The sequence below is a fragment of the Epinephelus fuscoguttatus genome, linkage group LG9 (assembly GCF_011397635.1).
Source record: "Epinephelus fuscoguttatus linkage group LG9, E.fuscoguttatus.final_Chr_v1".
NCBI lineage: Eukaryota > Metazoa > Chordata > Actinopteri > Perciformes > Serranidae > Epinephelus > Epinephelus fuscoguttatus.
In genome coordinates, this window is record NC_064760.1 from 25,397,402 (window position 1) to 25,414,799 (window position 17,398).

Here is a 17,398-nt window from a genome sequence, read left to right on the forward strand (position 1 = left end):
GACCAGAGCTGCAAAATCATTCATTTATTTTATCTGTTACATGTTACATCAGCAGTTTCACTTACAGGACATAACTGTGTCAGCTATCACAATATTTTCTTTATCTACAGAATTCTTGGCTGCTGCGATGTGCTCTGATCAACAGGTGTCCCCACTGAACACTTGAAGTCTTGACAAATGAACCTATTTTCAACTATTTAGACAGCCTTAATGCTTCGTAAAAGTCTTGTCTTAATTGCAAAGTAAAGCATTGGTGACAAAAAGTAATCTCTCTGAAGCACCTCATGCAGGCAGATCTACAGAGCTCATTTTTAAAGGCTGACTGCTGATCAGTTGACAGGAATAAAACAAAAAACTGTGTTTCCTTGAAGAAAAAATGAAATCCAAAATAAAGCAAAGGCCGCAAGGTCCATCACCACATCATGACTCTGCACAGTCGACAATTATCATCACTTTTCAAAAGCAAATGTCAGTCTAAAAGGCAACACGTGGCAGGGGAGAGGTAAGAGTGTACAAATGTAAAGCAGAAATGTCTCTGGACATAAAAGGAAAATAAATACAACACACTATTCATGGTTAAATATATACATTTAGGCTTGAATTGGTTAAGTTATTAAAATCTTTACATTCTTTCAGTCACAGAAAAGATCGCCTTTACACACCTCTTCACTTCTTTAACTCTTGACACCCTACTGGTAAAAAAAAAACAAAAAAAAGATTACATTCTTTTAGTCATTTAAAAGAATAAGTCTGAAATTCATTCTCCATCATCTTGACTCCTATAAACTCTCACACTGACTGTTAACTGTGGTTAGAGACGGTTAAGAATATGTAAACACCAGTGACATCCCATCACCTACGTTAAGGTCCATTTCGGCAAAATTCAGCCCACTTTTTCAGTATTCAGTCTACTTCTTCACATCAGCAAAACAATGTATAGCTGTTATTATGTGCTGTTATACAGGCTAATATAACAGTAAAGTACTTTCCAACACTGAGTTATGGTTAGCACTGTGTTGCCCCCATATTCTTTGATACTTCTGGTAGCACTTCTATCTCTCCTGATGGCTGCACTCCTGTCTTTAGATGCAGCCATGTTTACATTCAGTCCATCCCTCTGCCTGCATGCTGATTGTCCACCCTGAGCATTTCTACTCAGGAAGCACAACCTCATACGTCTCCGTCCCTGCGTCTTGTGTCTGTCCCTGCACCCCGCTTCCTTCATCCTCCTCTTTCTCTGTGTTGATCTGTGCCACTCCCAGTCGGTACAGAGCATCCCTGATCACTACCTCCCCAGGCTGGCAGGCCTTCACCACTTCGTTGATCTGCTGGCTCACAATGTCTCTGCTGGTCAGAAAATCTACCAGACGGTTGTAAAGGTAGTAATAAGCTGTGTTGTTGAAAACCACAGGCTGCCGCCGTGCACGGCTCACAGAGTAACAGTCGTCTGAGCTCTCTGCGGAGTCACTCTCAGCTTTGTCTGTCTGCTCTTTCTGTTCTGCCCCCTCGTCGTCCTCTTCCCTCTCTTTCTCCAGCTCAGCCACCAGGCTGACGTAGGGCTCCAGATCTTTGCAGAGGGACATCGAGTGATGCTCTGAGGGAGGAGCAGGAGACTCCTGGGCTGCTCCAGGAGGATGAACCAGCCAGCAACAAGATGATTTGGTGATGGGGTGGACCTGCTGGTTCTCTGCTACCAGTGACAGGTCAGCGCTGTACGGCTGGTCTTGCAGCTCAGCACATGACACAAACTAAAGACAAAGAGGAGAGGTTGTCTGAGGCTGCAACACACCTTGAGCTTTTATCAAACAAATATGTGTAATAGTCTTGCCCAACCCGTTTTTATTGGGTCCCCAAAAGGCAGAGTAAAGTGTGCACCAATAATATGTGAATTCTAAAACAGAAAAGGAGTGTTCTTTTTTGCTATGGTGGTCTGCTCAATCCAGATATTTTTTTTTTCTCTTCACATGAACTTTGACCTGAAAACATGTTCATGGTCTCTGGCTGAGTTTATGTTGAGTGTGACTTCTGTGATTCCCTCACTCTCGATCGCGTGCATGATGTTGACATGGACATAAAAGGAGTTTGTGAATGTGAAATGCAGAGAGGCCTCAGTGTGTTATATGTGGAGAGGTGCCAAATCATGAGAATTTAAAAATGAACAAAATGGACGGAGGCATTTTCAGCACTGGAGCAAGTCAAAAGGATTATTCCTGTGCAAGGAAGAGATTTAAAGAGAGAGTGTTTTGACAGCGGAAAAGTAAGTCAGTCACATGTTGATTTGTGTAGCATTTGAACTGTTTGTTTTGTGTGTCTGTTGGTGACTAGTGTGTTGCTAGCTAGCTAAAATCACCTGTTATTATTTCATGAGCTGCAGCTGACATTCTGACATCATGTCCCTGACTTGAGGGCCTGTCCCTGATGTGGAATAGGCAGTAAAGTGCACTTATTCAACATTATTATGATGGTGAAAGAGTCAGTAATGTGTGTGTTACATTCATATTGGTTAAATTTGCACGTGTCAACTTTCATGGTGGCAAATGTCAAATTCCAAATGCGTGTGTGACAAGTGAGAGTGGGTATATTTAATGATAATATCCTCTCTGTCTGGATCTTCCAGGCATTCAAAGGGAACATATCACACATTTTTACATTTCAAATACATCAGTTTGTTGTAGTCTTCATCAGTAGCCCATAAAAGTAGATGTTATGGCAATTCATGATGTCATTTTGTAAGTTTGGATCCCGGGAAGACACCAAACATCACTTTCAATATGACAGACAGAATATCACAGACAACACACAAAAAAAACGGGGGTAATTTTACTTTCAGAATAAACTGAAAGACAGAAAATTCTAAATTTTCCATTTTAAAGTCACTCTTCATTCATCTCCCTGAGCCAATCATATCGTTGCTGACACATTTTAAAACTGTTCCTCCCTTTGCTGCTGTCAGTTGTCATTTCAGGATGAACCTCCCATCATTCTCATCTTCAGCCAACTGTCTTCACCTCCACCACCATGATCAAGACTCCACTGAGGGGGAATATTCCTAAACTAAACATGACGTCCTCATACCCGAAATATATCATGTCACAATGCTGTCTAATCGCCAAGGAACTGTTCACTATTTATCTTTATTATGTAATGAATTATTGTTCACTGCAATTTAAGTCTCTCCTGATTGAAATCAGTTATTAAAACTTTTTACTAGAAATAATATTATTATTTTTTGCATATTATTTTATGCGATTGCAGCATTTTAACATTTAAAACACGATTTGGTTATTTAAAAATGTGATTAATGATTTCAACGGCACTTATAATACAATATTTTTTTAAACAATGTTTAACCCTCTGAATCAAATTTCACTACTTTTTGACTGCTGAGTGTTTTCGTACTTTTGGAGTTGTCAACTACTCCAAATTTAAACTTTTTTTGATTCATTTTGCCATGTAAAATAAAGGCATTTTAACTTTACAGACTTTACAGTGTGCTTTGGTGTGTTTTTGAAGGAGCCTTGCATTTTTTGATTTTTTACTGAGACTGTTTGACCCATGCAATGAGCCCTTCACCTGAGGAATAATTAATTACTCCAAATTTAAACTTCTGTTCAAACGTCTGGGAAATTAGTCATTGGGAACATCCCTAGTGAACATATGTAAAATTTTCTATGATCAAAAAATACTGATCAGGCCTTGATTCTTTTGATTTTGAATTCTAACCTGCACATGTGAGTTCCTTGATAGACGACTGGATTAAATTTCAAATCACTCACATCTGGCTTTTCAAAAGGGTCAGAGAAGCAGCCTTGGTTCCTGCCCCACATCTGGGTTGCCAGTTCTGGGTACTGCATGTCAGCACAGAGCGCTACCTGACGGGCACAGTCGCTGACATAGACTGGGGGCCAGTAGCGGGAGGACAGCAGCAGGTCTATGTGGTCCCGAGCTGTCTCTCCTCTCACCAAGTACTTAGAGCCGCACACCACCTGGACACAGGAAGAGGACAGAAATGGATTGGCTGCCCTGACAAGCAGAGGGATAATTGAAGTTTTGCTTGTCTATACTGTATGTCTTTTTCATACAAGGCAGATTCTGGCTATTGTTTTTACCTTGTGCGGGCAGACCTTTGACAGCTTGCCAGCGGTGAGGTGTGGAGGGGGCTGTGGAGCTGTGAAGAGGCCGCTGTGAACCAGTGTGTACAGGGAGATCAGGGAGGCCAGCAGCTCAGTCTAACACAGAGGGAGACAAAAAGGGTTTATTGAAGTAAACGGATATGAGCACACCAGAGTAAGTAGAGATAAAAACACACAAACACAGAGTAATGAATAAAAGAAACCATCTTTCAACTAGATTCTCCCTTCATAGAAAACAAAACAATGTGCTGAAATACCCTTGAGTAAGACACCCTGCGTCTTAGCAGCCACAGGTTGCAAAGGAGAGGAGGGGATTTCCTGTTCTTTCGGCCACGAACTCATCACGATTGGTGTATTTGCTCAAACAGTACCACTCGTATTGTGGCTAGTAATTTACAGTCATTAAAAGTTTTCTGAACTGGGGAAAATTTTTATAGTCATAAGACGCCCCCTTTTTTATAGTGTCTATTTCATTGTAGGTACTCTCCCAGCACAAGAGGAGCCACGAGTCATGTAGGTGGAGGCATACGTTTAATTGGTAGAACACATGAGCCAGTGCAGTGTCGGCAGCTGACATTTTATAGAACCTGTTAGTCGTGTAAACAACAGCTTGTGATGAAAACATGGAAAAAAACACAGACAAATGGACCAACAGTTAAGTCTGGTCTTTACTGAGCGTATGTGCGTTGGGGGAAATTCAACGCCATTTTTACTCTTTGAAAGCCAGCTTACATCACTTCAGCGATCCTGATGGCAGTGCAAATGCAACCAAAAAGGTATACAGTTCTCAGGGGAGATTCCCAAAACGGTTTGTTCCATCAACGCCTAGTAACTGCAAAAACATGCGTCTGTAACAAACACATATGCAGGGTTTTTCCTGCATAGAGGATCACTAGGCGGCCACATCCGTCCAATTTGGTCCTGCCTGTCAATAAAACTCTGACAGGTGTCATGATGGAAAACACTGTTTTGTATCAAGCGTTGCACTTGATGGATTTCTGTCATTTCTGACTACAATTGAGGCATCACGTTGGTGTGGTGGCGCTGTATTGTAATCAGCACAGTGCACTTGTAAAAGCGCTGCCAAATCTGTGAAAAAGGAAGGAAAAAGACCTACTGTTTTGCTGGGTGGGCAACAGCTGGTTATGTTTTTGCCACCACAATGATAAAAATCACTGCTGTTCTATATCGCCAGCTGACGTTTGTAAATGCGCTGCAAACGGCAGTCGGACACAGTGTTTGTGAACGCTACTACATTCGCCTCTACGTGTGAGTGTCAGAATGCAGTCTTGTAATAAGACTACAGCATTCACACTACTGAAATGTAATAAAGAAGTTTTTTTCCCAATCAACTTTTTTCCCACTTTACCAGTACAAAAGTTCAGATATGAGCAAAACATGAAATCAGATAATACAGTAAACATAATAAAAATAATTAATATGAATTCTGCAAAAAAAAAAAAAAGCTGTCTTATAAAAGTGTCTTGTACAAGTGTGTGAGAGGGGATTACTTAAAATAGAATTTTAAATGCTTCAAAAACACTAGATCCACATTTGTGTTAATATTTTGCGAGCAAAATTAAAGTGTTTTACAAGATATTCAGTAAAGTCGTTTTGTGGTCATATTCTCAGCCTCAAACACGGCTCAACCAGACCACGTGATCTGCTACTTGCACTTTAGGAACAAATATTATTGGGACCAAAGAAAATTGCAATTTGTTGCATATTTGTTTTTTTTTTTTCCAATCACATACTTATTATAACTAATATGTTGCTTGTAAAAAGTTGATTACTTGAGCCAGTTGAAGGCCCAGTACACGTGTGCTCATGATTGGGATGTTACCATCTCCGTCTCAGCCAGGAAAAACACTTTGTCTCCCCCCCCGCCCCAAACACACACATCTACCTTAGTAGACCCTGGGGTGATGCTCGCCCCACAGCGGTCCAGTATTGTTCTCAGCTCGTCTTCACTGTGCTCTTCAATCTTGTCGAGTCTCAGCTGACCATCGTGAATGAGACGCACCAAAACTGATGGATCTCCTGAAAACAGATGATGAAAAACATCTTCCTAAAACTGTGCTCATATAATTAACACAAGGCACTGTGACCCCTAACTTAATATTAGTAAACACTATTATTGTACTCTGTACAGAATGGGAGAATAATTACAACAAAATCCATACCAAACAAAGCATATAATCATTCTGAATATAATCATCTTTTTCCATTTTATTCTCTACCTCCCTTCCTTTTGACTTCATAACAATATACTGCACATACCCTACTGAAAATTTCCCAGTCACAGATTAATGCATGTATAAGATTAAATTCGGCAAAAGAAGCATGAATGGGGTTTTCTGAGGAGGCTTGGGGGGGAAATTAACAGTTTTCAGTGGTTCTCAACTAACTCTATGGATTGGAGCGAATGTGACTGGAAAAACACCGTGAGAATAAATTCCCCTGGACTTGGAAACTTTTTATCTGGGCCACTTTTTTTGTTTTTGAAAAAGAGGAGGGATACAAAGCTGCTGCATGTCCTTTTGGCAGCAAGTAAAAAATCTATTAGGCTCGGGCGGTATCACGGTATCACAGTATACTGGGGTATTTAGAAATCTATTCTATTAAACTCATATAGAGATGTTGTATTGAGGATGTATCGTATGAAGTGCACATCGTACACCACCGGACGTCGGTCTCCTAGTGGAACAAGCGGCTGAGCTGATAGTTGTGGCGACTGCAAGTGTTGGGGATAACGTACAGGACAGAAATGATAGAGGGATGGATTTTTGGTTAGATGTCTAAATTAAGGTCTGTGGTTAACACAAGCTTAAGAAAATTTTGAAGAATGAATTTTGAAGCTTTTTTGTGTCTTAAAAAAGGTGGTTGCTAACAAGTTTATAACTTGATGTTGGCTTTTTACTTCAGGTGATTGCATTTATGCTTCACAAATCAACAAAGAAATGAGAGGTGTTCATTTCTTTGTCGTTTGCTGTACAAAACATGGAAGTATCACTAACTTTTGTTCTTGACAGATCTTATTTTGTGCAATAATCCAACATCCAATGGAAAATTCCCATTGGCCTTTTGTCAAAGGAACCAGGTAGACACTAAATTCCAGGTTGGCCTACATATAAACATCATTCCTGTAGCTATACACATGTGTATAAAAACAGGATAACAGTTTTATGTAAGAATATAAATATAAAATATAAAAGGTTTTCTACTAGGTACCTGAGGGCTGCTGTGTGTGTGTCAGGACCTTGTCTTTCTCCGTGTTGATGACAGTGGGACTCCTCATAAGTGGAGGTATGAAGGGAGAAATTATAGAAGCATCCACCCGTGTGATGGGGATGTCAGTGGGGAAAGTTGCTTGCTCGATAGCCTCGCTTTCCATGGTCAACCAGAAGTCATCCACGTGTACCTCATCTGAGACTGAAAACTCGGGCCAGGTGAACTGTGGACAGAATGAAAAGTGTGTGAGCATGTGGAGAGGCCAAAACGCAAATGCCAAAAACTGCAGTTCCTCTAGTGGCCACTTGAGGGCTGGCTCCAGAAGGGAGTCGATCCCCATAGACCCCCCATATTAAAATGCTTAACTTTACAGCAGAAATAAACAAGTTACAGCCTGGCACAAAAAGAGTTTTGGTCTCTATAGCTAATTTCAACATCCATTACAACTATACAGGGGTTGCATTTTTATATTATGCACCTGTTAACATTTTTTAAGGCTTAAAGTTATACATAATTAAGGGCGTGGCCGCTTTGAGTGGCTGTCTGTGAGGCACACAGTGACATACTTCATGATACTGTCCCTGCTAAACTGCTCTAAGTGTGTTGTAACTGACTCTACTTTGGGCTTTAATTTCCGACTACTTTTCTTGCATTAATTTCTCACCTCCACATTCTTTAGCTCCAGTACGTTGCTTGTGTATCGTTGCGCAACCTCCAGTTTGGGAGCAACACCACAAATGCCGCAGATCATGTCGTTGTAATCTCTCACTGTCAGACACTCAAAGGCCCAGTAGCCGCTCAGGAGAAGCTCCAGAATTTGAGATAACTCCTCTGGACTCAGAGCGTGGACTGAAGCAAGAGAGAAAGACACAGTGAAACTCTTGAAAACATAATGTAGAAGACAGAAAACACAAATGCTCAAAATGACAGAATTAAGAGAATGCAGTTGCAGGATGAAGGGTCCACTGTTACCAGGGTGATTGGGGATGTTTTCAAGCACGGTCCTGGCTGCATGAGAGGGCGCTTGGCCCAGTTTGATATAGGCCCTGATCTTCAGCAGCTGGTCGATGCTAACCAGCAGTCTGTTCCCAATGTTGAACAAACCTGTCGTAAAAGAATTAACATTTTAATTCACAGAGAAAGCTCACAACAGGCCATATACCACTGCTAAAACAAATCTTCCACAGCAAATCTCCATATAAAAACTGACAAGGTTGCAACCGACAGGCTCCTGTAATTACTTAATTCAGAGTATCCATGTAATTAGGTGCTGTACTGATTTCATTGTGAATTTGGTAATTAAGACGGACATAATGGAAGGCCATACAGACAAAGGTGAGGCTGTGGTATGGTAGAGAGGAATATCAGAATATCGGCCTCTAGTCCACATGTAAAAGTATCCTTGGTTTAACATTCATACACAACTGTGTATGAATGTTAAACTGAGTAGCAGGTGGCACTTTGTACAGCAGCCGCGACACACCAGTGCGTGATTGGGTGAATGTGACATGTAGTGTAAAAGCACTGTGAGTGGTTGAAAGAACAGAAAGGCGCTACACAAGTGCAGTCCATTTACCATTTACAATAACATAAAGCATTTATGGTGATGGATGAGAAGATACGATAAGAGTTTGTAAGTAGAGATTAGATTAGATTACATAGCGTAGTGTGTGTGAATGTTGGGATGTTTGCATGAGAAGCAGTGATATGTGTTTGTGTTTACTGATCGTAAGCCTCCCAGCAACACAACCGGAAGCCCAAGGGTGACACAGGCAAGCCACTTCTTCCTCTTTTATTTTTTTTTCCCCTCCTCAAAATTTCCAAACAAAGCAGCTGTGTAAAACTCAAATGTATTTAGGTATGAATAAAAATTTTGTTTAAAAAATCACAAGCTGTTTTATAAGCACTTGAGACACTGTGGCTGAGCAGTGTGGTTACCATAAATACGGGAGCAAAGCACAGTTGTTGAGCTGCGGTCTTCTGCCAACAGGATCAAAAGCTGTAGCTAATATTTACTGACTATTTCTTTTACCAAGCAACAGAGGAGTTTCTGTTAAAACGCTGGAGATAAATGACAATAATAATAATTGGAACAATAAGTATATTTTTGAATATTATGAAACAGAAGTGGTACCCATAATTTTCAGCTGTACACCCTTAATTTAAGATGCTGTGGTTGCAGTATTTTGAAAAAATACAGAGTCAGATGCCACAGCATGTGCCACTCTCTTGGCTGGCCTTAGTGTCCTGCCTTTATTCAACAGATCAGAGAGATGAGGATCCTCAAATTAGAAAAAGTTAGATATTCTATCGAGGATACATCCTGGTCCCTTTGCTAATTTAACATACATGCATTTAAGCATGGTGGTGCAGTGGTTAGCATTGTCGCTTCACAGCAAGAGGGTTCCTTGTTTGAACCCAGGGTGCCGCAGTCCTTGTGGGTGGAGTTTGCAAGTTCTCCCTGTGTCAGCGTGGGTTTTCTCTGGGTACTCTGGCTTCGTCCCACAGTCCAAAGACATGCAGGTTAATTGGTGACCCTAAATTGCCCGTAGGTGTGAATGTGAATGGTTGTCTGTCTCTATGTGTCAGCCCTGTGATAATCTGGCAACCTGTCCAGGGTGTACCTCGCCTCTCACCCAATGTCAGCTGGGATAGGCTCCAGACCTACTGCAACCCCTAACAGGATAAGTGGTTATGAAAAATGAAGTTGGAATGAAATGTCTTTGTGTGAAATATGTGCTGAAGTTGACTGTCTGCTGAGCGGCCTTTGGCTGTCTTGATGCTTTTCCCCTTTAGCATGGCAAACTAGAGCCCCTTCTTCAATGTTACCAACTTAAAACATTACGGTGCAGAGCCTTCATCAGCGCTGCTAGAGCCTCTCTCTTGAGCCGTGTATTATATTTCTTGTTTGAAAGCCATACATTATTAAACACGCACTTAGAAGGCATTTGCAGATAAGAAAACTTGCTCACTTTACCTGCACGCTAGACATTCATGTCATCAACTAGCTACATACAAAAATGTGTATCATGTGATACTAGTGACGTTTCAACGGTCACGCAGCGCAGTGCTTGATTTTAAATTAGTAATATAGGGAACCTATTTGGCACAATATGAGACACGTTTTGGGATTTTTAGGAACATATTTCAAACAACTGCAGAGACAATGTATATTTAAAACTTTTCCAAAGCAGTTTTTCTAATTTCATAACTTTTCCAGCAATTTCATGACCTGAATGTAAAAGTCGTGAGTGGTGCTGTTTACCTGGATGCAGGTCAGTGAAGCTGTGCAGAGCCAGACACTGAACGTTGAGACACACCTTGAGCTGAAGAGTGGCTGTCTGGATCAGTGTCTCAGTGAGCAGCCAGCAGTCCACTTGTCCTGCAACGGTACTAGGACACACACACACACACACACACACACACACACACACACACACAGGAGGATACATTAGGGAACACAACATGTCGGTACTGATGTAGCAGGATAGTTGGAATACAGAAACACATCTTCTCACCTCTGATCTCCTTTGAAGAGAGGGTAGTTACACAGGCCACAGTGAGTAGCTGCTGATTCATAGAACTGAGGCCACCCAGACTCTATCAGCGTCTCCGCCTCTACGCTGTTCTCATGCTCCTGATCACCTGGTCGAACCAAGACGATCTGCAGACTGTTGAGCTCCTGGATGAGCGTCAACGTTTCCTGTAGCTCAGTCTCGCTCTCAGGAATCTGCAGGGAACGGTGCAGCAGCTGCAGGGTGCTCTGGCGCTGAATGTCCTTCTGAGCAGGACTCAGGGCCTGGTACGGATCGAGCAGAGTCTCAGACTGAGAAAGGAAAAGAGAAATCCACATTAAAAGATGTAAGAAAGTTTTGAAAAGAGAGGTTTATAATAACTAAAGTGAAAGAGATGTGATACTACTGCAAAGAATTAAGATGAAGAGGGGAAAAGATCTGTATAGATAGGCTTGCTCTTGAGTTTCAGCAAAAAAACATCTACAGTGAGTAAAAACAAACAAAATATACAGACAATTTTACACAAAGAGGATGTTGAAGATGTAAAAGATGACATCAGTTCTGCTTCGTTGAAAGTCACGGAGAGAAAGCTTCCAAGATTAATGACCTGACATCAAAGGCCCGTTGTCCTCAGCCTGAAGTCGAGATTTATGGATGCTAAGAAGCAAATGCTCTGCACAGGGATCCAAGGGTACGAGGTGCAGCTGGAAACTAACCCTACACCAGAGGAGAATCTGTAGGAAGTAAGCCTTTACCTTTGTTCCCTTGGCGTTCTTCTGGGTCAGCTCACAGCCGCATTTAGGGCACACTGCAGGTTTGTGTCTGTTCTTATACATGTAGTCACAGGACGGGTTCTTACACCGACCCCTTCCTCGTGCTGTTGACAGACCCAAATCCTAAAAGAACAAGAAAAAGAAAAAAACAGGAACAAATTTAATTAGAAAGGAACATTTGGTGTAATCTAATTTAAAATAGGCTAATTTGCACAGAGAATATTAGTGTACTGACAAAGCTGGAAACGGCATGTTGTTTAAAAGGCACGACTGACACTATATTCACTCTCCTATCAACCAGTGAAGACACAGCCTGGCTGCCATCTGCTGGGACAGAAGAATCCTACAGAGAGAAATGCAAAAATTCAGAATACTTGTCCAAATCTGCACCTTTGCTTTTTCTGTGTGTGTGTGTGTGTGTGTGTGTGTGTGTGTGTGTTTCAAAGTGTTTGATGTTTGTGTTCACCTGCTTGGCTGCAGTTGTCGGGACGGTCTGGCCGAGCTGCTTTAAAGTGCTCGGTTTGAGACCTGAGAGACTCTCTTGAGGCACTGTGGTTAGACAATGACCACATCAACTAAGAGCAGAGACCTCAGAAAGTGCAGTCACACACATATAACACTATAATCACTTCCTCTCTGTATGATGCAGGTAGTCTAAATATGCCAATAACAAGCACTGATTAAACATTAAATAAAACTGTATCCATACAACAGACTGAAAGATCACATTTAATGAAGTATAATACAAATGAAATCAAATGCTGCACAGTACCAGTGGATGATTTATTGTTGTTTGCACTCTGAAACTTTCCTTTGTCCGGTGGGACTGTTATGATCTGGAACAAAGCACGGCCTAAAAACGCACACACAAGCCAAATCCACACGGTAACACATGGTAATTTAACACTGACAACAGAACAGTGCCTGAGTGCTGCATGTTTTATCTCACCTGTGCTGTAATAGGCAGGAAGGATAGGTCTCACAGGTCTCTTTAGAACAGTGGCGTTGTTTCTGTGTTGACCCTGGAGTGTCGCGCACCGAAGACTGTCCTTCATCTGTCTGCTCAGACGAATGGCAAGTACATCAAGTGAGATACACACGGTTAGGAATACTTGCTATGAAAATGGCTGCAATAACAAAGCACAGAGGTGTCATTACAATCCTGTTCCTTAAAGATTTTCTGATGAATGGTTTAAACACCTTTAAACACTTCAGCATTTCAAATAAACAAAAAAAAAATACATGGTGTTTACAGGTATCAGACACTTAAATTTAATGCTTTTTAATACCTTTTTGAGGTCATTTTTAACCAAATTTAAGGCTTTTTGTGGAAAAATGTTCTTTTTTTTTATTCAAGCATTGCAGGTCAGTATAAAGGTAGGTAGTATGTGTACAGCCCTGTGCAGAGCTAGGTTTTTATGCAGGAGCTTGACTTATTTTGACAAAAAGCAATTAAAGGATGGATAAAATGTTTATGGCAATGAAGACCTCACAAATTAAAATTTGAAACTACAGTATGTAATGACTTTCAAGGCCTAGGTCATGGGATTGGACCTGCAGACACCCTGGTATAAATATTTCTCACAGAAATAGCAATTCAAAGTTATGCATATACATATCTATACCTTCCACACCTAAGCATTAAAGCACCAATTTGCAAATAGTGTACAGCACAGTTTTCACACAAATGTCCACTGGGGTTCATTTTAGCAAACAGAACACACTTAAAAAAATAAATAAATAAATAAAATTTATTTCATCAGCGCTCACTTTGTTTGTTCCTGTTCCTTGACGCTGCTGCCCTCTGGTGGCTTTCCACCTGAAACTGCATGCTGCTTTCTGGAGCACTTCTGAACTTCTTTTTTGCTCCCAGTGGCGTTTCTTTTACTGACATCAGCATTCCCCTCCTGAGCAGGGGTAGAGATGGGTTTACAGCTTTCTTTAATCTTGGTTTCAGATTTCTGCGGCAATTGCTTGGGCACAGCGTCTCTCTCTTGCATCTTCTTTGCCTGTTATAGAAGTGCAGTCAAAGTTAACTGACTTGAGCTGCAGGTCAAACCTGGAGGCTGAATATTTGTACAACTCCTGGATGTTTGTACATCAGATTGAACAAGCCGAACTGTTTGCTCGACACTTACGGCAGGTATCCATTTTCCACCCAAGTGGCTCCCACATTCAGGGCACGTCGGTGGCTTGTGGCGGGTGACATACACAAATGAACACCCAGGATTTAGACACCTCCCTCGACCTCTGCGGGTGTACGTCTTCACAGACTGCAGAAAAAGATATAAACATGAAAGTTCACATCTCTCAGCTGCTGCTACCATCCCCAAATCATTTTAAATCTTAATAATGATATTCCTATTTTTCGTTTTTTGTGTGTAGACTCTACGCCTGCCAATTTCAGTACTGACATTTATGAGGTGGCTGAATAATGTGGGTGCTTACCATTTTATAGGAAGGTTTGGCACTTTGTTCAATGCTGGCTCCGACAGAGACCATCATCACTGGGCCCACAGAGCTGACGCCTGGCAGAGACTTTGGCTCCAGCAGGTTCTGAAGTAAAGGACACATTACTTCACTGCATTAGCTGAAACACTTTTTTTGTGATTAAAATGGTCAAACCCTGATCATTTTTGAATAACTTATCTGCTAACTGGTGGAGGGGCATTTAAGTCTCACCTGGGTGGGTATGATGGCAACCACCTGGGCAGTTTCCCCCTGTATCTGCTGCACCATTGCTCCACCATAACCACTAGCAGCAACTCTGGTCTCATTTCCTTTAAGTGTCACGCCATTTGCTGTGGGGCCAGCAGAGCCCTGTGGGACATGGGTGTCTGTGGAGGTCGAGGCTTTGCATAAAACAGAGGAGGAAGAGGAGGGTGGGATTCCTTGGGGGGTCGTGGGATTGGATGCCACTTCCATTTCTTCTGCTATGTTGTCCACAACAATTGGCTGCTCAGAAAGCTCCACTTCACCGGCCAAGCCAAGAGCTGTGAACTGGGGCTCTTGGGTGAGAGAGGTGGAAGGCAGACCTCCCTCCACTGGAGAGTCCAGAGACTCAACGCTCACCTCTGGCTGAGAGCCTCCCAGCTGCTGATTTGAGGGGCAGCCTTTAGACAGCAAAATGTAACTGGCTCTCGGGAGGATTTTGCGGAAGCCTGGTAGGTCCTTGGAGGGGCTGAGACACGACTGAGGGAAAAGCAAAATCAAGAATATTGTTCATGGCTATTCACAGAATCACTCTGACATTCTACTAGACACCAGTGGATTAGGCCACTGTCGAGACAAAGCAGGAAAAAACTGCTGTATCTCTGCTGTGATACTTGATGCTAATAGGTCACTTTGTTCTGAGTTTATCTGTGGTAAAATACACGAGACAAATGTACTCATTACAAATGAAATCAATCCAGTTGACTACATGGGTGCTCTGCAGTGCATGGTCATAAAGGCACTGGACATATTCAACAGCCAAAAAGGCAAACCACTATCATTGGCACTATCATTAACTTACTGCTGCATGTTGTACTGACAAAACAGGTATCAGAACTTATTAAACAGGAAAAGTTGTGTGATTTCTGACTTGTTTATTATAGTAAGCAGAGCTCAACAATAAGAAAAGCCTGATAGCATGGGGCAAGTAAAATGCCATGTCAGGCTAGTAATTCTAACAACTCACTTTCCTGATTGGACAAGTGGTAAAAAAGAATTAAACATATTGTTTTTTCTGAAGCTGATGATGGAAATAGATAAGAAGTGAGCTATCCCGCTTCCTTCTCATCTCTGTTGAGAGTTGCACATGCACAGCACCGATTTGGCACTTGACAAAGTTTATGAGCTCACACCATAGAACTGTATATCACACACAGTGAAACTCACTCACTCACTCACTCACAAGTTAACAAGTCCAGACCATTTCTTAAAGGCAAGAATGTTTGTTGCTTAGCATCTATGACACTCACCTTGTTCTGATTCATTTACTTAAATAAAGATCAAAAATTACAATTAAGTTTACACAGCTGCTAATGAGAAAAACAATTTGTATAAAGGCAAGTAAAATCTGACTTCGGGTGAGTAGATGTCTGACCAACTTGCCAAACTGAGCAAGTGAAAAACAAACATTAAAATTGAACCCTGCATAGTATGGTCAGTTTATCAGAAACGTTTCTGCAACTTGTTTTGCACATTTCGATAATTTAGGTGATCAATTGCTCGTAGTTATTTATGCCAGTTTTGGATTTTACTTAGCACCATGATTTAGATTCTCCTAGTAACAAGTAAACATTAAATAACAAAAAAGCAGTATAGACATTTTGAACATGGAACGATATCTACATAAGTATTCTGCACAGGCCAGTTTATTCTGATGTTTTTTACATGAGGGAATTTTATTGGTGAACTAAAAGTTGCTCAGATCACTGGTTTGCTCTTAAGGTTGAAGCTTACTGTGTCTGCGCCATCCTTCTCGGACTTGGCCTTCTCCAGATAGTAGCCTTTCTCAGCTACACTGAGCCTTCTCCAGCTCTCGCTGATTCTCTTGTTGATCTCTGACTGTGGCAGATTAGGGATTTCCTGTTGCATAATCTGATGAACATCAAAGTAGTATAGCAGGTAGGCAGACCTAAAACATAAAGATTCCATGTCTATAATCACCAGTACATGACAATGGGAGAGACATCTTTGATATTTAAGGCCCAATCCCTGTTGAACACAGGGCCATAGCTAGTGTCATGACACTGTAACAGCTGTGTGTTAAAGTAATTTGGGGTTATGCACATTACCTAGGCTTCTTAGGTTTCTCAGCACTTTCTTCTTGAGCTTTGCTCTTTCTCTTCTTTGGGGTGGTCACCTCCATTTGGCTGTGGCAGCTCTCTGAATCCTCAGTCAATTTCACAACCTCAATCACCTCCACTTTATCCATGATCTCCAAAGGTCTAGGGCCAACTTGAAAAAAGCATAAGATTAGTTGGTTGCTTATGAGAGAATCTTCATGAAGGTAGAGTTTATTGCAGATATGCTGTATCAGTCTACATTAGATTCAGCCAAAGTTGGGTTTATTAAACATACTTTGCTTTGAACAGTACTTAACACCTGATACAGTTTCAAGACTCATGATTGTGCATCTTCACTCCTCTGTATTTTGATGACAGCACTGCATTTCTGTAGTTTATTATAGCTCAGTGGGTAGCTATAACTCATCTAATGTGAGGCAAATAAAGATACGCTGTCTAATAAAAGCCACAGAAAATAGGACAGAGTGACTAAGGGCTGGTGCTTCATGCAGACAGAATATAGCTCTACAGTGTCCTAATCTAATTACATGGAAACTTGACATGCACAGGGATCTTGAGGAGACTAATAAAGCGCTAACATGTTAAAAGCACTGGTCCTTCCCTGCTTTAAAAGTAGGTTTAATGGCGTGTGCTTATACTGCCTGCACAGTCAGTGAGTTATCCAATGAAAAGCCTTCTTATTGACGCCTTACCTACGATGACCCGAGGCTCTACAAACTGCTCTGAAACAACCTTTAGGAGTCGCCGACAAAGTCAGACATTGTGCCGACGGTAAGTAATACTGAAATTCGCAAATGTCTCATACTAAATCAAAGATTTACGATGCATAAATGTCGGTTAAGTAGCTTCGTTTCTCGTCGACTTGTAAAAAACATGGCGGTTTGTTGCTATGGTCTTCAACCAATCAGATGCAAGAATAAACAAGTTCGGACCAATCACGGAAGACGTTTTAG

General features: G+C 41.4%; 1 protein-coding gene across 2 annotated transcripts; it reads right to left on the reverse strand.

Moving 5' to 3' along the window:
• Window positions 1-39: 39 nt before the first annotated feature.
• On the reverse strand, window positions 40-17,315 carry hmgxb3 (HMG box domain containing 3). 2 transcript variants are annotated; one of them, XM_049586155.1, is made up of 21 exons: window positions 17,138-17,315; window positions 16,434-16,596; window positions 16,099-16,273; window positions 14,335-14,844; window positions 14,101-14,208; window positions 13,791-13,925; window positions 13,423-13,661; window positions 12,602-12,711; window positions 12,425-12,505; window positions 12,119-12,201; window positions 11,888-11,995; window positions 11,635-11,775; window positions 10,883-11,190; window positions 10,630-10,757; window positions 8,337-8,468; window positions 8,029-8,213; window positions 7,365-7,587; window positions 6,040-6,173; window positions 4,110-4,229; window positions 3,777-3,986; window positions 40-1,748 (listed from the first exon to the last, which is right to left on the reverse strand). In XM_049586155.1, exons 2-21 carry the CDS (start codon window positions 16,571-16,573, stop codon window positions 1,152-1,154), a joined length of 3,867 nt encoding a protein of 1,288 aa, XP_049442112.1. In that variant the 5' UTR covers window positions 16,574-16,596; window positions 17,138-17,315; the 3' UTR covers window positions 40-1,151. The 2 variants fall into 2 exon arrangements, with proteins under 2 accessions (XP_049442112.1, XP_049442113.1); XM_049586156.1 differs by lacking the exon at window positions 40-1,748 and adding an exon at window positions 1,758-2,763.
• Between the last annotated feature and the right edge of the window lie 83 nt (window positions 17,316-17,398).

Bases quoted from the DNA above. Each gene is read 5' to 3' on its own strand.
- hmgxb3 (XM_049586155.1), bottom strand. From the start codon at position 16,573: ATGGATAAAGTGGAGGTGATTGAGGTTGTGAAATTGACTGAGGATTCA. The intron at 16,274-16,433 runs GTAATGTGCATA...TTTATGTTTTAG, and splicing joins GAGAAACCTAAGAAGCCTAG to GTCTGCCTACCTGCTATACT. The intron at 14,845-16,098 runs GTAAGCTTCAAC...CTTTTCCCTCAG, and splicing joins AGAAGGATGGCGCAGACACA to TCGTGTCTCAGCCCCTCCAA.